Source organism: Mastigoproctus giganteus, chromosome 7 (assembly GCF_048544385.1).
Source record: "Mastigoproctus giganteus isolate SK-2022 chromosome 7, ASM4854438v1, whole genome shotgun sequence".
In the NCBI taxonomy this organism is placed as follows: Eukaryota; Metazoa; Arthropoda; class Arachnida; order Uropygi; family Thelyphonidae; genus Mastigoproctus; species Mastigoproctus giganteus.
In genome coordinates this window covers 171,142,113-171,164,948 of record NC_143581.1, presented here as the reverse complement: position 1 = coordinate 171,164,948, position 22,836 = coordinate 171,142,113, and the positions used below count along the sequence as shown (strand labels likewise).

General features: G+C 38.8%; 1 protein-coding gene across 1 annotated transcript in view; it reads left to right on the top strand.

Moving 5' to 3' along the window:
• LOC150083332 (death-associated protein kinase 1-like) overlaps nucleotides 1-22,836 on the top strand; it is a 574,715-nt gene that overhangs the window by 88,592 nt on the left and 463,287 nt on the right. Inside the window, exon 6 of the mRNA XM_090377188.1 lies at nucleotides 2,153-2,305. Coding sequence (XP_090233314.1) covers nucleotides 2,153-2,305 — 153 coding nt within the window. The remainder of the gene's footprint in view (nucleotides 1-2,152; nucleotides 2,306-22,836) is intronic.

Here is a 22,836-nt window from a genome sequence, read left to right as displayed (position 1 = left end):
ACAAAACGAGCTGGAAAACCTCGGAAGTCAATGGAATGTGACAGAAGAGCCCTGCAAAGCAGTTCTCTCAGAATGCAAGTTGACGTTGTTACAGCGTGTGTGCGTGCGCACGCATGCATACGCGCACACACACACACACACTAAATGAGACAATTGCATTACTGTCAATACCAGCACAGTGTGCAGAATGCTGTATGAATCATGCATCTGTCCACAAGCCACTGACCACCCTGAGAAATGCCAGATGCCATCTAGCGTGGTGTAAGTCCTGCCATTCTTACACCTTAGACCAGTGCAAAGCTGTGCTTTGGAATGCCAAGTCATGGTATATGGTCTGCCAGTTTTGATGGCTGTGCCTTGGTATGTCAGATGCTCAGAGAAAGTTACCTGCCAGACTGGTATTGATAGTGAAGTTTGGTAGAGAAAGTGGTGGTCTGGTGCTTTTTTTTCATGGTTTGGCTTGGGATCGTTGGTTACTTTGGACAAAACCATGAATGTTGTGGTCTGTTTAGCTGTCCGGGACAATAACGCATTACCTACATTGTAGGAGCATATCAAGGAAAGCCCTTACCTGTATCATCAGGTACAATGCTCCACATCATACTGCTCAGTTGTAGTTTGAGGACATGAGCATTGAAAAGTTGGACTGGCTAGCACAGAGTCCTGGTTAAATACTACAGAGAACTCCTAGAATGAAATTGGATTGTCGGGTGTGTGTGTGCATGAGGAGAGGCTGTTCAAAAAAGAGCTGAACTGGTTGCCGCTTTTAAGGCTAAATGGTGGAAACTATTGGTGGATTTACAAAAAAACTGGTGCCTCCGTAGCGAGGTGGGAAGGAGCAGCAGCAGTGCGTAGCACGCGCTTCTTGATTAGACCGGGGTTCGAGCCCATCACCACCAAATACGGAGGATGCGGAAAGGTCAGGGAATGACCACCGCATATCCCGGAGCAATATGGCCTTAGTTGCTAATGCTTCTAAAAACCAAATAACAACAACAACAAAAAAACTGGTGGAGAGTATTTCTCAGAGACTAGAGGCTGTCATGAAGGCTAAAGGTTCAGCACACACTATTAGTTTTCATAAAGATTATTTATAGATAGGAAGGTACCTAGATATTAATGATAGGGCACTTATATATCATAGTGACAGTTTTTTATAATTAAGAAACTATACTAGTGTTATCAATTATTCAATAATGGTTTCTCAAAAATTAATGGCTGAACATGTCATACTAGTTAAAATTAGTAACACCTGCTGCAATTCAGTAAGCTAATGAACTTATTTAGAAGTTCGGTATATCAGTTTAGGTGAAATTTTTAATAAATTGGATGTTAGCCCAGCAGCTTAGTAGAAATGCTATTTTTTTTATATTTTAGTCTGGCATACTGGGAAAGTTTTCCCATTGGTATTAGTATGTGATACAAGGAAGGAAATCTTAAATAACACCATCCAAAAAAAAAATCATCATTCAAATCATCAGAAATGAAAAATTAATTGCTCTTTCCTGCTAATAATTTGCTCAAATTGTGAAATTTATTCAAATTGCCCACTTCCCCAATATTTTCTAACAATAAATTATTTTTTAACTGGATGAAAGTTTCTGTACATCTATTCTGCAAACATTCTTTTTCAATTTAAATTCATGTCCTCTTGCGTGTCATCTGAGAGAGTAGAGCCATCAGTATTTAGTTTAATTAACCCTTTTAAAGCCTCGTCACCATCTGCATGGTGACTTACTTTCCAGAAATGGCAATTTACAGAACCTTAGCCTTTCTTGGTTAGAATATCCTTTTGCTCCCAATTAATCTTGTTCATCTTCTCTGCACCATTTCAAACAGATATGTCTAATATTTTAAACCTCATTTAAACCAGAGATTACTTCAGTGTGTAACTTACTATAAAGTAAAGAAAATAAAGGAAAATAAAAGTAACTGGAATTATATTGGGATTGTGTAATTTACTTTGTGCAGACTAGTAACTTTAAAAGTTAAAAAACATGTTTTTTTATGGTGTTACTAGAACTAAAATAGTGAATACAAAAATAGCTTCTCAAGTTTCACTGTTTTGGTACTGTTTCAGTAACAGATTAAGATTTATTGTATTAATATTTTAGCTGACATTCAAAGTTTTTAAATACCGTTTTCTTTATAGACTTAGTGGTGCATCACCTTTTCTTGGAGAAGACAAGCAAGAAACGTTTGCCAATATTACAGCTGTGAATTACGATTTTGATGATGAATATTTCAGCCATACGAGTGAACTTGCCAAAGATTTTGTATCTCGGTTGCTTGTTAAAGATCCTAGGTAATTTATTGCTAATTATTTTTTTTAAATAAAAAAGGTTTTATATATACAAGATGCCCCAAAAGTCTGGTCTCACAGTAAAATATATTTTTAATCCTTATTTTGAAGGCAAAATAATCCATGATTACTAATGTGATGAGGAGGCAGAAAGTGGGTTTGCCACATGCCACTCATATAGAGAAGTTTGGTTTAGATATATATAATCTAATTTATTGCCATAAAAAAGGGAGTACAAAGGCATACCCCAGCACTAGAACTTAGTGGAGTTTACAGAAATTGTGCAAATATGATAGACAGGTTTACATAATAAAGTACAGAGTAATAAAATAAAATAAGTGATAAAATGGATGTTCCATTTCATTTGAGATTTCAGCATCCACAGGTCAACGTCAGTGGGTTTCTCGTTGAAGGTGTCAGTGGCATAGGTGAAGTGGGAATCATTACACATGCGTCAACTGTGTCAGCATTCTGTTTCAGTGCTCCTGCTTAAACCTCTAGTAATTTCTACATTTCTATGAGTTTGTAAATCTTAATGTTTTAATACTTCCACTTGCTACTCTGTCCCGTTCATCAAAGAAGTTCAGCAACTTTGCAGCAATTTCTTTTGCGGTTTCAAACATCTGTTCCATTATTGTAAACTGCTGTTGTCTATGAAGGCATGTCATTTGAACTTAGGTCACAGTCACCGTTTGTCATACCTTTTAACTTAGCAATTAACTGGACTCCTGTTCATAGGATGGAGCAGGTTTTCTGCTCCATCCTACTTCCATACAGTACTTCTATTTTTATATTCTAAGTGCCCTTATCTATGTTAGTGACACACCTTGCCTGCCTGAAAAATAACAAAATATGCCTGTCAAAATTGAGATCTGCAATGTTTGCTTGAAATCTGTCAGCATATGGATAGCTTGTGCAGGCACCTTTCAACAATTTTTTTTTTTTTTTTAAATTTGTTGTAATTTAAAAGATTTAAAAACCTTGAGATCTTCTAATTGCTCCAAATAGCAGTGCATTATCTGCAAAAAAATCCAAGACTATCTTAGAAAATCACTCATCTCCTCGTGGCACCCCAACTCAACTAGTTCACCTCCCCCCCCCCTTCCTCAGACACATTTTCTGTCTCTTCTCATGTCTTCCCCACTCTCCTCCCAAAATCACCAAACCCCAGATTTGCCACTCTCTAAGGTTAGTGCTAGTATTCACTAGTAACCCTCCCCCCCCATCTTTTCTTCCTGCCAGAAGATTGAAGTTTCTTTTCCTGCACTGGAACAACATCAGGAAGCTGCACAGTGAGAACGCTGAATTTAAGTGACATATACTTCAAGTTGAGGGTGAACAAGTCAAGACTTTCCACATGCTACTTTCCTTGAAGATCAGTCTTGGTAGCATTACTTTTTTTGTTCCAACCCCCATCCCCAACAATCAACTCCAGCCCAAATTCCTGGGTAGTAGGGTGAAGAGTAGATTTCAACTACTCTTCTCCCTACTGCCCAGGAATTTGTCCTTACAAGTATGTCAACCACTCCTAAATCTCAACTATTTCTTTTTTCTCCAACATACTTTGCACCACTGCCCAACCACTCCAAACTGACCCCATTCCAACCCTCCTCCCTCTCTTTTCCACCCTGATATCTATCCTACACATCATGAAGTCGGTGCTTTGTCAGTACAACCTCATACTTCCTCCACTAACTGCTTTCCCCACTCACAGAATCCTCCAAAAATCTGTAAATAATAGGAAGCATGAAGCCAGCAATCAAGTTAGCATTATCGGAACGAGCAGTCAGTCCATTCATCTAAATATATTTCAAAGCAGTGCAGCAAGGAATAACACAGGTAACATCTTTATAAGTTGCCTTAACCTAGAAACTACTGAAAGTCAAATTGAACACCTAGTAACAAAATTAAAATATCAGGAAAACTCACTAAATTTAAAACCAAGCTCCCAACATATGCCTCATTCTGGATTGAAATTTCCACCAGAAATATCCAACAATACCTCAACCCTGAGCTCTGGCCAGCAGGAATGCTTGTCATGCCATACTATGGCCCAAAGACACCCAGGACAACAGTTACTTTGCCAGGAATGCCAGCTGACCCTTTAGATGCATAGCTATAAACTCACCAATACCAGAACGTCCTCTAATGTGCAACAAAAAAGTCAACACCCAACCTCTATGTACAAAATGTACAAAGCCTTAATAAGTTCCTTACCCTACTGGCAGTGCTGATTGATGCATCCAATCATATCATCTGTCTTGTTGAAATTTGGACAAATTATGAGCTGGAGGAGACTCTGCTTCTTCCACACCAACTCAACTACTCTCCATTCCTAACTTTACGTAAATCTCACAAAGGAGGAGGATCTGCAGTCTTCATTAGGAACAATCTCACCATGAAGCATTCAGTCAGTTCCAATTTGAATTATTCTGAAGGTATCACCATTATTGTGCATATCATTGGCTCTGCTCTGGAGATCTTCAATATCTACTCCTCACCCAGTCCAAATATAATCATCAGTGAAATCCTCAATTGGATCCTTTTTGTACATAAAGGAGGAAGCAATGTAATAATTGCTGGTGATTTCAACCTACCCATCCCTAGATTCAACACACACACGCACGCGCGCACACACACACACACACACACACACACACACACACACACACACACACACACACACACTTAAATCTCTTGTAATATGGGTGCAAAGACGGGTAACTCGCTTGGTGAGATCGGCAAAAGGGCATCCTTATGAAGAAAGACTTCGAATATGTGGGTTGCAGAGTTTGGAAACTAGACACCTTAGAGGAGATTTGATTGAGGTGTTTAAGGCTCTGAGAGGCATCAGTAAAATGAATGAGGATGAAATTTTCAAGATTATAAATGATGCTAGAACTAGGGGACATAAATTCAAGTTACGGGGGGAAATGTTAAGATTGGACTGCAGGAAGTTTTATTTTAGCCAGCGAGTTATAAATTACTGGAATAAGTTGCCTTCATGGGTGGTAGAGGCCGACAGTTTGGGGAAATTCAAAGGTCATCTGGATAGTACTTTCGGGTAAGGGAAGCGCATAGGATGATAGGTTTAATTTCCTTTTTTTTATTAATTATTATTATTATTATTTGTTTGTTCTTTTGTTTTTATCATTGTTTTGTTCGGATTTTTTTTTTTTTTTTTTTTTGGCTGGTCAGCATAAGCCATAGGCTTTCTTGCACCATGCGGCCATTACTAATACTAATATGCCCTCTCTGGCCTTGGAATTTATAGAACTAAGACTCCATGCACCAGAGGCAACCAAATTCTTGAGCTTATCTTCACAAATATCATAGTATACCCAAAGCAGATCTCTACTATCATGTTCCAAATAGATCATGACGAGTTGGAATTTCAAGCCATTCTTACCACCTGCCAAACAAAGCTCTTCCATCTCTAGTAAACAGAAGTTAGTTGCACCAAATTTTTTAATAAAAAGCAAAATGCTGGAGCTGGTAAAATTCTGTCTTTGGGATTCTCTGAATGGACAAGTTGTCCATTGATCGAGCAATGCAACTCTTAATAAAATGGCTTACACATTTAACCAAGGAAGCAGCAGCATCCAAAGAAGTCACTATAACATCACACACTGCATCCTGGTTCACACCTGATTTAAAGTTATATTTCAAAAGTCAGAAAAGTCACAAGGGATGGAAGAAAAGAACTCCCACCACATTACTAAACTTCAAGAAAAAGGGAGCACTATTTCAACTGAAAAAAAAAAAAAAAAAAAAAAATGCAGGCATATGAGACTTACATCTCAAAAAGAATCCAGAGCAATAAGAGGGTGTTCTCCAAAGTAACCACTCCTGATTTAAGAGTGGACAAAACTATTGTCCACACTTAAATTACTTGGTCAATCAATTTACCATTAAACAAATAATAAATTCCCTGAGACAAGACATCCAGCCCAAATTCCAACCTCCATTATCAAAGCTGCTAATGCTTATATCATCACTACTCTGGTGCTCATTATCAAGACTTTAATCAGTCAAAACATACTTGCCCAGAATTTAGAGAACCTACAAAATCAGTCTTTCCAATTTTCTGTAATTTTCGGGAAATATATATGAAGGGAAGGTTGGTCCGAGAACAGAAGTTGAATGAATAAATAAGGAAGAAGAAAAGTTGGTTCTGTTAGTTTGAAGTTGGACAGAAAAAGGCTGTTGACTAGTCGCAGCATGTATTCAGACTGCTTTGAAAGAGAGAGTGGGAATTATAGAAGCCAATTCAGGAAAACAGTGCCCATGGAAAATGGGCACTGTTTTTAAATCTATAGAAAAGGTGCAGCAGAAACAAAACATCTGAGACAGAGAGTGGAGAGACTGTTAGAGATGAGCCATTAATTAACCTAACTGTCCTTATTTGAATGTAATCTAGAAGCCTGAGAGAGGTTTTAGGGGCACTGCCCCAAAGTGAGAACAATATTCTGTTGTAGGTGGATTTGCGATTTGTACAGAGTGAACAGCTGTTTGGAAGAAGAGTAATGCTGAGAGCGAAAGAGAAAACCCAGTTTTTTAGATGCAGAGAAACCAATATTTGTGATGTGCTTATGCCAAGATAGATTAGAAGTCAAGAGTAATCCCCAAAAGAGATATATGATCTTGCCTAGAAATTGGAGTGTCATCGAAGATAAGCATAGGAGCAGAAGGATTCTTTTTTGCAAAATATAAGACAAGACTGAGTCTTATAAGGATTAAAATCAACTAAGTTAGTTATCTTTGTCCCACTGGAGAATTACTTGGAGATCAGCATTTAACCAATTGGTAGTGAATATTTGATAAGTCGAAGCTGTTTGTGCAGGGCAAGGTTTCTCAAAATGGAAGATGGAATTCAATGTGCTATCATCAGCAAAACTATGGATAGGACTTCAGTCAGTGGAATAAGGTCATGAATATACAAGAGGAAAAGAGTGGGAGAAAGAACTGAACCTTGGGGAACACCAGAATTAGTGAACAAGTTAGAAGACAGGAGCCATCTACCATCACCCGCAGTGAGCGGTCAGAGAGAAAACTGGATATGCAATTGCAAAAAACAGTTGGCAAACCATAAGATGGAAGCTTATTTAGAAGACCTTTATGCCAGAAGCAATCAAAAGCCTTTGAAATGTCAAGAGTAACTGCTTGAGTTTCACCAAACTTTTCCATTGAATTGGTCCATAGATGGGTAACATAAGGCAGAATATCACCAGTGATTGACACTGATGAAATCCATACTGGCGATAATTGATCAGATGGAAGTTTTCTTTATAATTTAAGAGTTGGTGGTTAATTCCTTACTTTAGAAAGAGTAAAAGTAATTGCAATGAGACGATAATTGGATGAGAGGGATTTGTCACCCTTTTTAGGAACTGGCTGGATATGAGCAAATTTTCAAGCAGAAGGGGAAAACCTTTGAAATAAGAAAGTGAAAAAAGGCAACACAGAACAGGAGTAAGTTCAGGAGCACAGGTTTTGAGAACAAGTGGAGTGAAGAAATACCATCAGGACCTGGAGCTTTCTTAAAATCAAGATTTGCAAAATCCTTCTGAATCCTTTTGATGGAAGACTGTAGGAGGCATTGAATGGAATGTACTGAGAATGGTGGGAGGTGTTTGACCAAGATCATCAATACACGAGTTGGACAAAAATATGATGCTAGCAGGTCAGCTTTGTCTTTGGCTGAAGTGGCAATGGAACCATCTGGTTTTGACCGAATTGGGAACAGAGATTGGCAAAAGTTGCTGCCAATAGCTTTGGCAAGAGACCAGAATGTTCGACTACCATATGGACAAGAAGCAAGTTTTCTACTCTTAGCCTGTTCTAATTTAGTTTGGACTTATTAATAATGCTTTACAATTGTTGTAAGCAGAAAATGAACCTGGGAATTTGGAAACAAGCCAATTACGATATGCAACCTGTTGTAACAGGTTTATATAAAGGACGAGATTTTAAGGTGGAGTATGAAATAAAGGATTTCATCTCTACAAGAATGATTTCGCTGATATGGTCTTTGCAAATGTTGACATCAGAAGATTTGAAACAGTAATTCAACTATGGAAAAGAAGAAAAGAAATCTCACAGATCATCCCATTTTGCATTCTTGTAATGCCAAACAACACGAGGTTGGGAATAGCCATTAGATAAAGGCTCCTTTGGAGAAGAGACAATCACCAAGTTGTGATCTGAAGTGCCTAAAGGACCTCTCACTTCGACCGTGTACTTAGAAGGGTTGTTTGTGAGAAAAAGATCAAGCGTATTGGCTGTATGATTAGGATTGTCCGGTATTCTTGTAGGTAAATGAACAATCTGTGCAAGGTCATTAGTAATTGCAAAAGCCTCTGCATCTCGACCAGCTGGGTCGGTGTGACTAGAAAATGGAAGCCAGCTGGAGTTGTGAACGTTAAAATCACTAAGGAAAATTGCCTCACTGTTAGGAAAGTTGGACTGGAGAAAGTCAAGTTTCAAGTGATTAATGGAGTTGGGAGTGCGATAGAGGCAAGAGATGAATTTGAGAGAATATGGTAGAGAGACCTTAAGCCAGAGAAGATTCCAAATTATTAAGTTTCTGACAGGGAATATCAGAATGGACATATGCACAAGTACCACCTTTGAAGCGGAAGGAATCATACAGAAAATAATTCTGACTATGGAGATGAGCAGTGTTTGAAACAACCAATAACTGAGATTCTTTGAGATAAAGTATGTGTGGTTTGGCAGACTAAGTGGAAATGGACATCATTGAGATTAGAACTATGTATATTTGTGAAATGAATGAGTAAGTGTTTGGGTGGTTTAGAACTTTTCACAGGTTAGTTTGTTCTATTAGTTTGACAGTTTATGGTGTATTCAGTAGTAAGAAAAGGTGGGGGAGACATGCTATATGAAATTTTTGGATATGGCATATACCTGGTAAGAATATACCCAGCTCCTTGACATAATGTGGCATCGACAATGCCCCCTGCGTACACAATACTTGGACTCCCTCCAGTCACTATCTGGCAGAGTAGAGGTAGCAAGATTATACACTGGCTGATCCAGAAGCCTCCTACAGAGTTACCAATAAGTTTGGTCCTTTGGACTATCTAGTGGCTGGCCTGTGAACACCATTTTAGAGCTGTACCCTTGAAATGTAAGGAAGATTGGATCTCGCCATGACCTCAAAAGACATCAATCATATTGCATGATGGAAGAGATGGGAGTGGGTTTGCTGGAGCTTTTCTCTGGAGACGACATTTCCCCACTTCAAGTTTCCAATTAGCAAAGTGATGGTATTGCACTGTTTGATGAGAGACATCTACCACCTAGTATTGCCTGTTAACATGGAGGGGCGGCATTCCTCCGTGTGGTGTGGGTGCCACACCTTGAACCCTGCTTACGTTGGTTCGCTCCTGTGTGGTCACCTACAGTGTACTATGTGACATATTTCAGGACTTGCATATGAGGGGTTATACTCGAGGTTACTAACAGTCCCACCATCGTGAAAGTGCAAGCACAGGATTTTGCTGTCACAGACTGACCGGACTTTGCCGAAATTAGGTACGCTTGAATTGATTGTCACCTGAATATCAGTGCCATCAGCATTTTAGACTCCCAGGTAGCAAGCACAGCTTGGCATATCCGAGAGAATGTCTGTGACAGCTACAGACCTAATTTACAAGGGGCATTCAATAAATTATATACCTACCTATGAAGGAAATGAGATGGAGACAAAATCTTTTTTTATTTTTCAATGTAATTCCCCTGAACTTCAATACATTTGTTCCATTTTGTTGGCAATGAGGAAATACCAGACAAATAAAATTCTTTGTCCTGTCCATCAAAGAACACAGAAACAGCAGACTTCAGTTCATTATCGTCCACATACGTGGATGTCGTATGTGGATGATATCCACTATGTTTTTTGTGAGGTGTTGAAACAGGAAATAGTCATGGGGGCCAGATCTGCACTGTAAGGGGGTTGGGTAAGTCTGTAAAGTCAGTCTCTCAAAGTAGCAGCAGCAACAACAGCAGCATGTGACCTATGCACTGGTGTGTTTTCCTGAAGAAGCAGCACACCTCTGGAAAGTTTTCCATGGCGTTTTTCCTTTATGACATCCCTTAGGTTGTATAGTAGGGATGCGTATGACTCCACAGTGACTGTCTGCAGGTGTTCCAAGTAGTGAATGAACAAAATTCCCTCAGCGTCCCAAAAAATGGTGGCCATAATCTTGCCAGATGAATGTTGGGTCTGAAATTTTTTGGGTGGGGGAGAACCCTTGTGCTTCCCTTGCATTGATTTTTGCTTGGTCTGATGAACCCATGTTTCATCATCTTATAACAATTCTGGAAATGAAAGTTTCAGGATCTCTTCCATCATCATCGTGAACTTGGTTTGGCTCAGGTCTTTTAAGACCTGTTCCGTTGTAGCTCTTGGAGGTGGTGTTGATCTTGCCATCGTTGTTTTGGTGGGCCCACATCTTTCTTGCCTGCAGGTTTGTAGTTAAAGGCTAATTTTGGGATCCGGTCTGGGTTCATTCTTTCTATGTGGCTGATCCTTTTTTTTCTGATACCGTTTTATGTCATTTACTATGTTATCTACTTTTAATTTCTCACGAATATCTAAATTTCTTTGATGATCTAGTCTTGTAAAGCCAAATAATGGCCTTAAAAATCTTTTTAAGGGACAATCTTACAAAGGGACAATCACCTCCTTGTCTCTGCTAGCAAAACTCCCACATATCACTGACAAAACTCCGCGACCTGCTCCGGCAGCCCATTTGCACTGCTCAGAGCACCTCATATCCAACTGCACAACAACCCCCAGGTCCCCCCCCCCAATCTCCACCTCCCAGAGTGCAGCACCATACAGCTGGCACACATCTCCCGGGCCACTGCCACCCACATGGAGGAACCTGCATCTGTCAATGCTAAATTTCAGCTGTCACCCCTCAGTCCATCTGCCCCCCCCTTTTTTTATTATTATTATTATTTTTATTTTTTTTCCTTCACGCACTCTACCTTGAGTTCCCACTCCTAGTGCAGCCAATTTATTTCATGTTTTTTTCTTCTTATTATTATTTCTTTATTTTTTATTATTATTTTTATCATTATTATTTAATATATATTTTTGATTATTATTTAATATACAGTAAACCCCCCGCTATTCGCGGGGGTTACGTTCCTGAGAAATGTCGCGAATACCGAAAACGCGAATACTGAGTTATGGCTCCCATAGTAATAAAGGGGTTTCGTTCCAAAGTATGAAATATATAAGAAAAACTAGTCTAAAATTTTGTCTATGTATGTATGTATTATATGTACCTTCATAATATGACTATGTACATAGACAGTGCATAGTGAAATGCAAGCATATGGCATCGAAATGAAAATAAGAAATAATTTAATATTAAATGTAATATTTATTAGAAATTTCAAACAAATATCTTTCAAACCAGCGCCTTTGCTTGCTAGCAAAAAAAACATCCCGCCAGTGCTATCACCAGTTTCACTAAAGTGTTGATAAAGGAGTTTTGCCTTTTCGCGAATGATGAGTGAACTCAATGGAATCTTATTTTGAGTTCGGTCTTCTATCCACAGATTTAAAGCTTTTTCCATTTTTTCTAATTTATCATCACTAGTTACAGAGCAAATTTTTGAACCATTAGCGCGTTTTCACGGACACTACGGCGGATTTTTTATTCCGATTTTTTGATTGATCGTACCGTTGACTCCTTGATTTTATGTTTTGCCACTGAGGAGACACTTTACCATTAGAAATTTTGTCTAATAATTCAATTTTATTCGCTAATGTCATCACCTTCTTTGATATTTTCACATTTCTCTTTTTATTCGTAGCCATATTTTTGTAGGGATTAGAAAGAACTTGTCCACAATAAAGTCACTTTCTTCCGTTAACACACTCGAAAGTGTCTGTTTTACACTGCAAAACGGTAGATTCATCATTTTTGTAAGCATATTAATTTATAAATTGATAAATTTATTCAATTTATAAACATAAAATTAAAAGCAAACGACGAAACCTTCCATGACAAATGCATAACACATACTGAACAAGGATTAGCGAGAAACATCCACGCTCGCGATTTTTTCACCCCTCTCCCCCCCACCCACTGAGCACTGTTTTGACCGGGAAAGATAATTTTAGCCACGCCCATGTTTTTTATGGCGGAAAATATTCACAGCGCTTTAAAATTCACATTTTTTTAGGTTTCATTTTATATTAAATCGGCGATCGCGAATACGCGAAACCGCGAATACAGATACCGCGAATAGCGGGGGTTTACTGTATATACATTTTTTATTAATTAATTAATTAATTTTTTATTTATTTATTTATATTTTATTTATTATTATTTTTTAATTATTATTATTATTATTTTTTTTTTTTATTTATTTTTTTTTTTACCCTAACTGCACCAAGGGTGGTTTTTTTTTTTTTTTTTTGGCTCTTCTTTCTTTATCTCCTCCCTCTGGAATGGGTCCCCAGAGGAATCTGTCCCACCTTCTGGCAACACTAGGTGGGTCAGAGTCTCTCTTGAGACAGTACGTGTTTTGCTGGGACTGGCCCACCTTCCTGTGTGTGGACGAGTACCCAGAATCATCTGTCCAGGTGACTGATGCTTCTGGGTAGCCAAGCGGCCAAAACATAACAACAGAGCACACACAGAATACACACAAACATATCTGGCCCATTTGTAGTGATACTGTTCTTCACAGAGACACGTGGCGGAGTTGAACAAACGTTCTAGGTGCCGCCCTTACCTATACACATGTCCATGCCCCCCCAGATCTTGTTGCAGCAGAACACTGTCACCAACAACCCCGCCAACCCCTGCACCATCCGCAACTCTGGACACTAAGCCCAATACACCCTCATCGACATCACCGACAAATACACAAAGCAACAACGGGCCCAACACCGAACCCTGGAGGACTTTGCCAATAACACCAGTCCATGCAGAGCAGCATCCACCCAACACCACTCTCTCTGCCGCCCTCCACCCAACCATCCCCCATCTACCGCAACAACCTGCCCTCAACGCCACACTGCTCCAATCTGCACAGCAGTCCTCAATGTGCAACAGCACCAAAAGCGCTCCCGAAATCCAAGCACACAACATCAAAACCACTTCCTGCATCCAGCTCGCTTGCGACCACATCGCAGCACCCAATCAAACTGGTCAGACAAGACCTCTCCCCCACAAATCCACACCGCGTCCGAACCACTACTGTCACCCAGTCTAGGCAATCATCCCCCAACCAGCAACTCCATCACCCTCCCCGGAACAGAAGCCAAACCAACAGGCCCATAACCATCCATGTCACTCCCTGAACCTCCCCCGCTCCTGTGAACTGGGGACACATTCGCACATCTCCAGTACCCATGGGGACTGGAGATGTGCAAACCCTTTGCCCAAGGGTTTGCCCACCTCCCACGCTGCCCCCTCACCGTAACTGGATATATTCCAGGTGCCTTTTTTATGTTTTAACTTCAACAATTGCTCCTCCACTTTGCTCTCAGTTATTACAAAATCACTTATCTTCCTGTTAGTTTGATAAACTTCTGGCATTCCCCTCCTTCAATAACTATGTGTGCATTTAGATGCAAAATACTCATTCAATTTATCAGCTACTTGAGCCGGATCATCAATAGTCGAACCATCTATATTAAGTGGACGAATCTGATTCATCCCCTTCCTTCTAGATTTTACATAAGTAAAGATCTCTTTGCTGTTTTTATTTGTGTCCTTTTCCAAAGCTTTCTCATAATCTACCTTCGCCTTCCTAACCTCCTTTGTGACTTGATTACAGACTAGTTTATATCTGCCGTAGGCTTCTGTGTCGCCTGATAATTTATATGCATCTGATGCATTTTTCTTTTCTGCCACGAGCCTCATTAATAAATCCGGCATCCATTTAGGCCTGAACCTTGAACAGTATTTCTTAGTTGATATGAAAAGCTCAGTAGCCTCCAAATTAAGTCCCCGAAGGCTTCCCATTTAGAATTCACCACTGGTTACATCATCAGTTGATTGCACTGTATAGAATTAAAAAAACTGTATGAGACCACTGTAGTCACCTTTACGAAAACAAAAACCCTTCCATTTACCCATGATAGTAGTTACATCTTTAAGTAAATCCCACATCAGTACGCTGTGAGCACTGTCACCTAGTGATTCCTTTGTCTGCAAATTCTTAATGCATGAATGATCACTGCTGATAATCAGATCAAGGGTTTTTCTCCCTCTGGTTGCCTCTCAAACATGTTGCCGTAGAAAACAATCCTACAATAAATCCATAGAAGTCTTGCTAGCTTGCGATATCATTATTTTAATCTTTCATTATTAATAGAATGCAGTCTAACAACTATAACTTGTTGGCAGTGTATATAAAATTCACTTTTCATAGTTTTATATTCCAAATTATTTTCAATTAATTCAGTGTTTAATGCTGAATAATTAATCAGCATTAAACACTATGCTATAATGCTAAATAATTCTGTTACCTGGGAATAAATTGCAGGTAATCTTATCTACTTAAGCTAATGAATACCAAGGTTTATGAACAGAAAGTTTTTCTGTTGATTAGAAAATAACAAAAATAATTATTTGCACACTTCTAGTTTTTAGTTAAGAAAATTGTTTCCTTATCTTACTACAAGCATTTTAGTAAAAAGTATGGCTAAATTACTAAGGTTGACTTATTCCTAGAATAATTTTTAACATTTTGTAAAAATGGGGAAGTGTCTTTTACTGCTTGCATTTAAACTTGGTATTGTTAAAAATGGTTACAGAACTGTTTCCATTTTCAAAACATTTGGAAGTGTTGATTTTAATCCAGTTACTATTGCTATGTATATTTCTTTTGGTGTCAGTATACGTTATTTCTTTGTCAGTAGGTGAAATTGTATATGGCAAACCAGGAGTGGGCAACCTCTGCTCATCTGCCACCAGATGAAAATTTTATGAATTGTTGTAGGTTGGTTGTATATACAGGTGCCTCTTGCAAATCCTGACTATTTTTGATTGCAGAATTGCTTTTCAGTTTCCTATTTTGCTCTCTGGCTTTCACCATTCATAAACAAGATGAAAGTTAATTTGAAGGAATGTGCTGAGTTGTTATTAAGTAAATTATTTTATCAGCTGAGGTAAAACACATTTAAAATGCTTCAAATATCAAAATTCCTTATTTTCTCATTTTTTAATTAAATATTGTAGTTTGCTTTTTTTTTATGATGTTATGCTCCATACAATTTAAAATGTATATTCTGTGTACAGGCATGTTTGTACATGCATATAAAATTATATTTAATATATAACTGTAAATATAGCACATAAAAATTGATACTATGATAACATTAAATTGATAAAAAAAATTCTCTACCATGTTTGAAGGAAATGGTAGCATATTTGAAGACAATAGCAATTTTTAATTTCAGGTATACACAGTTATTCAATGAGAAGTAAATGTTTCGAAGTTATGAGGAGTTCTCCTGCATAATCTGTTGAGCCTGAGTCACTTATCTGTAGCTTGCCTTTAATGTTTTTGGTTAGGACAGTCATGCTTGGCTTTTGGAGAGTTTCGTGCCTCCGTGGGCAGGAGCAGCAGTGCGTATCACACGCTTCTTGATTAGACCGGGGTTCGAGCCCATGACCACCAAATACGGAGGATGCAGAAAGGTTAGGGAATGACTACCGTATATCCCTGGAGCAATATGGCCTTAGTTGTTAATGCTCCTAAAAACCAAACAACAACAACATTTGGAGAGTTTAAATTTCATTTTGATCATTAAAATATCTTTGTTCATGCAAAAAAAAATAAAAATATTAGCAGATAAACTTTATCTATTAAAAATATTAGTTGATAAAGTTTTGGCATTAGAAGACTAGATCATTATATTAGATGAATTAAATAGTGAAAATAGTGCCAATTCATTGCACTTCAGTATGGTGTTAACGAATCAACTATTTTTTTTATCATTTAAGCCCTCTAGTAATACAATTTTTATATGTATAACTTACACTATGAATTCTTCTTATTTCTATTGTTTAAATACCATGTTGCTGTATTTTTCAACTTTTTAAGATTATATTCAACCTCCCCATCCCACTCTCCTCCAACACTCTTTTCCAAGTTTCCTGGAGAGAACCATACAGCCATTGCGTGAGACCAACTAACTTGCCCACAGTTTGGAAAAAGCCCATAAAAATTTTTCCCCTCTTGGCAGGATTTTAAGCCAGATTGTTTCCACATGGTGTGAAAGGATGGTAAATGTAACTACTGTGCAGATCATATGGACCTGGGAAGATATGGTCCTGCTCTCAAACTCAGAAATGATAGAACAAAAAAAAAAAAAAATCATCTCCAATACCACGAGCCACAGAAGGTCCAAATTTTTATTGTAGAATAAGAAGTAAAAGTAAGGGCATATAACACCAATTATTTTCATTTAGTCTGTGCTGATCTGCCAAAAGAAAAAAAAATTGGATTTTTTTTATTTTGTTTTTTCAGGCTGTATAAAAGTGCAAATTTTTTTTTTTTTTAAATGGCATAGCACCAAAAAATTATGCATTTTGCTATTCCTCTAATAAACAAGAAAATTTATACTTTTCAGTACGTGGCGCCTCCGTAGCCAGGTGGGAAGGAGCAGCAATGCGTAGCACACGCTTCTTGATTAGACCGGGGTTCGAGCCCGTCACCACCAAATACGGAGGATGCGGAAAGGTCAGGGAATGACCACCGCATATCCCGGAGCAATTTGGCCTTAGTTGCTAATGCTCCTAAAAACCAAATAACAACAACAACAACTTTTCAGTACATCCTCAGCGTAACAGCTATTCATTTTCAACAATACTTCTTGGCCAAATGGTAGTCGAACATTATGGTCTCTTGTCACAGCTATTGACTGCAACTTTTGCCCATGTTATACTCTCACCTCTGTTAAAACCTGGTGGTTCTTGTGTCTCCTCAGCCAAAAATAAATTAAACTGCTAGCATCCTACCCTTATATTGACAAGCTTGGTAAAGCACCTTATATCATTTTCAGTACACTCTACTTAATGCCTCCTGTGATCTTCTATCAAAAGGATGTCAGAAGAATTTTAACAATCTTCATGCTAAGAAAGCTCCATGTCCTGATTGTATTTCTCCACTTGTTCTCAAAAGCTGTGCAACCTGAGCTTGCTCTTGTTCAATATCACCTTTTTACAGTTTCTTATTCCACTAGTGTTTTTCCTTTTACTTGGAAATTTACTTATATCCAACCAGTTCCTATAAAGTTACCCCTCCTATCCAGTTATCATCGTAGTGCACATAACTTTACTCTTTCCAAAGAAATGGAGAAATCCATTAACGGTTAACTCCTAAACTCAACCCTTCCCCATCTCTTCCATCATGCAGTATGATTGATGACTTTTGAGGTTATGATGAACATCGTGGCGAGATCCAATATTCCTTACATTTCGAGGGTACAGCTCTAAAACAGCGTTTGCAGGCTGGCCGCTAGTTAGTACACTGGAACAAGCCTATTGGTAACTCTCTGGGAGGCTTCCGGATCAGCTAGTGTATAATCTTGCTACCTCTACTCTGCCAGATAGTCACTGCAGAGAGTCTGAGTAGTGTGTATGCGGGGGAGCATTGTTGAGGCCACGTTATGTCAAGGATCTGGGTATATTCTTACCATGTGTATGCCATATCCAAAAATTTCATTACTTCATACAGCATGTCCCACCCACTTTTTCTTACTATTGAATACACCATGAATTGTCAAACTAATAGAGTAAGCTTATCTGCGAAAAGATCTAAACTTCCCAAACACTTTCTAGTTCATTTCACAAATACACGTGGTCTCAATTCTAATCTCAGTGATGTCCATTTCCACTTGCAGTCTGCTAAATCCCATGTACTTTTTCTGATAGAATCTCAGTTATCGGTTGATTCAACTACTGCTCATCTTAGATGCCCAAATTATTTGCTGTATGATTCCTTTCGCCTCAAAGGTGGTACTTGTGCTTATGTCCATTCTGATATTCCCTGTCACAGACTTGGCAATTTGGAATCTCCTCTCTTTGATCTTCTCTGGCTTAAAATCTCTCTACCTCATTGTGTCAAATTCATCTGTTGTCTCTACCATTCTCCCAACTCCACTAATCACTTGGAGCTCTTTGATTTCCTCTCTTTGCAACTTGACTTTCTCCAGTTCAACTTTCCTAACAGTGAGGAAATTTTCCTTGGTGATTTTAATGTTCACAACTGCTGCTGGATTCTGTTTTCTAGTCACACCGACCCAGCTGGTCGAGATGCTGAGGCTTTTGCAATTACTAATGACCTTGCACAGATTGTTCATTTACCTACAAGAATACCGAACAATCCTAATCATACAACCAACACGCTTGATCTTTTTCTCACAAACAACCCTTCTAAGTACATGGTCGAAGTGAGAGGTCCTTTAGGGTCTTCAGATCACAACTTGGTGATTGTCTCTTTTCTAATGGAGCCTTTATCTCATGGCTATTCCCAACCTCATGTTCTTTGGCATTACAAGAATGCAAAATGGGATGACCTGCGAGATTTCTTTCCTTCTTTTCCGTGGTCGGATTACTGTTTCAAAACTTCTGATGTCAATGTTTGCTCAGATCGTGTCAGTGAAATTATTCTTGCAGGAATGGAATCCTTTATCCCAAACTCCACTTTAAAATCCCATCCTTTATCTAAACCTTGGATTTCCAATAAATGTGCTAAGGCTGTTCAAGAGAAGAAAGTTGCATGTTGTAATTGGCTTGTTTCTAATTCTTCAGTTTCATTTTCTGCTTACACCAAAGCTCGCAACAATTAATCAGTTATTAATCAGTCCAAACTAGAATTTGAACAGGCTAAGAGTAGAAAACTTGCTTCTTGCCCTAATGGTAGCCGAGCATTCTGGTCTCTTGCCAAAGCTATTGGCCGCAACTTTTGCCCATCTCTGCTCCCACCTCTGTCCAAACCAGATGGTTCTGTTGTCACTTCAGCCAAGGATAAAGCTGACCTGCTAGCATCCTATTTTTCTTCCAACTCATGTATTAATGATCTTGGTAAAACACCTCCCACCATTCCCAACACACTCCATTCAATGCCACCTGTGGTCTTGCGTCAAAAGGATGTCAGAAGGATTTTGACGAATTTTGATGCTAAGAAAGCTCCAGGTCCCAATGGTATTTCTCCACTTGTTCGCAAAACCCGTGCTCTTGAACTTACTCCTATTCTTTGCCGCCTTTTTTCACTTTCTTATTCCAAAGGTGTTTTTCCTTCTTGGATATTTGCTCATATCCTGCCAGTTCCTAAAAAGGGTGACAAATCCCTCCCATCCAATTATCGTCCCATTGAAATTACTTCTACTCTTTCTAAAGTAATGGAGAAATCAATTAACCGTCAACTCTTAAACTACCTAGAAACCTCCCGTCTGATCAACGATTGCCAGTATGGATTCCATCAGTGTCGATCCACTAGTGATATTCTGGCTTATGTTACCCATTTATGGACTAATTCAATGCAAAGGTTCAACGAAACACAAGTAGTTGCTCTTACCATCTCAAAGGCTTTCGATCGTGTTTGGCATAAAGGTCTTCTACACAAGCTTCCATCTTATGGTTTGCCAACTGTTTTTTGTAATTGGTTATCCAGTTTTCTCTCTGAATGCTCACTGAGGGTGATGGTAGATGGCTCTCTGTCTTCTAACTTCTCCACTAATGCCGGTGTCCCCCCAAGGTTCAGTTCTTTCCCCCACTCTTTTCCTCTTGTATTTTAATGACCTTCTTCCATTCACTGGAAATCCTATCCATAGTTTTCTCGATGATAGCACATTGCATTCCACTTTCCATTTTGAGAAACCTTGCCCTGCTCAATCAGCTTCAACTTCTCGAAAATCTGCTACCAATTCCTTAAATGCCAATCTTCAGGTAATTCTCCAGTGGGGCAAAGACAACTTAGTTGATTTCAAAACTCAGTCTTGTCTTATATCTCACAAAAAGGATTCTTCTGCTCCTATGCTTATCTTTGATGACACTCTGATTTCTGGGCAAAATGATATATCTCTTTTGGGGATTATCTTGACTTCTGATCTTTCTTGGCACAAGCACATTACAAATATTGCTTCCTCTGCATCTAAAAAACTTGGTTTTCTCTTTCGCTCTCGGCGTTACTTTTCTTCCAAACAGCTGCTCACTCTGTATAAATCGTAAATCCGCCCTACCATGGAATATTGTTCCCACATCTCGGGTAGTGTCCCGAAAACCTTTCTCAGGCTTCTTGATTCCATTCAGAAGAGGGCAGTTTGGTTAATTAACGATTCATCTCTAACAGAGTCTCTCCACTCGCTGTCTCATAGGCGTACTGCTGCATGCCTCTTCTACAGATACTTCCATGGACACTGTTCTTCTGAATTGGCTTCTATAATTCCCACTCTCTGTTTCAAAACAGTCCAAACACGTGCAGCCAACATCCATTTACTGTCCAACTTGAAACTCACAGAACCAACTTTTCAGCTTCCTCGTTTATTCGTTCAACAGCGGTTTTCTGGAACAACCTTTCTTCATACGTATTTCGTGAAAATTAGTCTACAGAAGTTCGAGTCTAATGTCAACAAATATCTTCTTTCGTCCTCTCAGCCTCCAACCCAAGCACGGTACTAAGTACTGTAGGTTCTAATACCTCCAGTGTTTGGGGTTTACATAAAAAAAAAAAAAAACTATCTTGAAACCTGCCATCTGATCAGCGACTGCCTGTGTGGATTCCATCAGTATCAATCCACTGGTGTTATTGGCTTACATTACCAACTATGGACAAATTCAATGGAAAAGTTTGGTGAAAAAAACTGAAGTAGTTACTCTTGATATTTTTAAGGCTTTTGATCCTGTTTGGCATAAAGATCTAAACAGGCACCATTCTTATGGATTTCCAGATATTTTTTGTAGTTAGATATCTAATTTTCTCTCTGACGACTCACTGTAGGTGATGGTAGAAGGCTCTCTGTCTTCTGTTTTTTCACTAATGGCAGTGTTCTCTAAGGATTAGTTCTTTTTCTCTTTTTTTCCTGTTGTATATTAATGACTTTTTTCCACAGACTGGAAATCCTATCTATAGTTTTGTCGATGATAGCACATTGCATTCCACTTTCTAGTTTGAAAAACCTTGCTCTGCACAAATAGCTTCAACTTCTCGAATATCCACAACCAGTTCCTTAAAGTACTGATCTCTACTTAATTTTCCATTGGGGGGGGGGACAAAGATATCTTAGGTACATTTCTATCCTTCTAAAACTCTGTCCTGTCTTATATTTCACAAAAAAAGAGACTGCTGCTCCTAAGCTTAACTTTGATGATTCAGATTTCTGGACAAGATCACATATTTCTATTAGGGATTGTCCTGGCTTCTAATCACTCTTGGCATAAGCACATCACAAATATTCCTTCCTCTGCATAGAGAAAACAGGATTTTCTCTTTTGCCTTCAGTGTTACTTTTCTTTTACACAACTACTGACTCTGTACCAATCTCAAATCTGTCCTACTGAGGAATATTGTCCCCACATCTTTTTTTTTTTTTTTTTTTTTTGTGAAAACCCCAAACATGAGAGGTATTAAAGCCTATAGTACTTAGTATCATGCTTGGGTTGGAGGTTGAGAAGATGAAAGAAGATATTTGTTGACATTAGACTTGAACTTCTGTAGACTGTAATTTTCAGGAAATACGTATGAAGGAAGGTTGTTCCAGAAAACGGCAGTTGAATGAATAAATGAGGAAGATGAAAAGTTGGTTCCGTGAGTTTGAAGTCGGACAATAAATGGATGTTGGCTGGTGGGGGCACATGTTTGGACTATTTTGAAAGAGAGAATGGGAATTATAGAAGCCAATTCAAAAGAACAGTGCCCATGGAAATCATCATCTATCATCGTTCTATTATTCCACAGGTCGACGTATGAAGTCTCGCCACCATGCCCTGTTCGTGTCCTTCTCTCCGTCATTGATTTCACTCCAATTTCCTCCTCTCTTAATGACATAGGTCTTTATCATGTCGTGCCACCCTTGGTCTTTTGTCCCTTAATTGTAAATCAAACATTCTTCTTGGCAAATGCCTCTCGTTCATCCTCTTGACATGTCCAAGCCATTTCAAACGAGACCTTTCAGTCCTATTCTGGAGTTTTCAACTGAATTCTCTCCCTAATCACATCATTCCTGATTTTGTCGTGTCTTGTCTTTCCAGCTATGCTCCTCACAAATCTCATTTCTGCCCCCGAATTCTGCTTTCATCCCTTTTCCTCATAGTCGAAGTTTCAGATGCATATGTCAGAATTGGTATGTAATAGGCCTGATATATAGCCTTCTTACGTTTCAGTGGTATGTTCCTGTTCCAGATCAGATCTCTTGTCTGTCTATAGAAATTCCCACCTGCTTGTATTCTTCTACTTATTTCTTCGTCTATTACTCGTCTCTGTAATGATGCTTCCGTGCGCCTCTGTAGCCAGGTGGGAAGGAGCAGCAG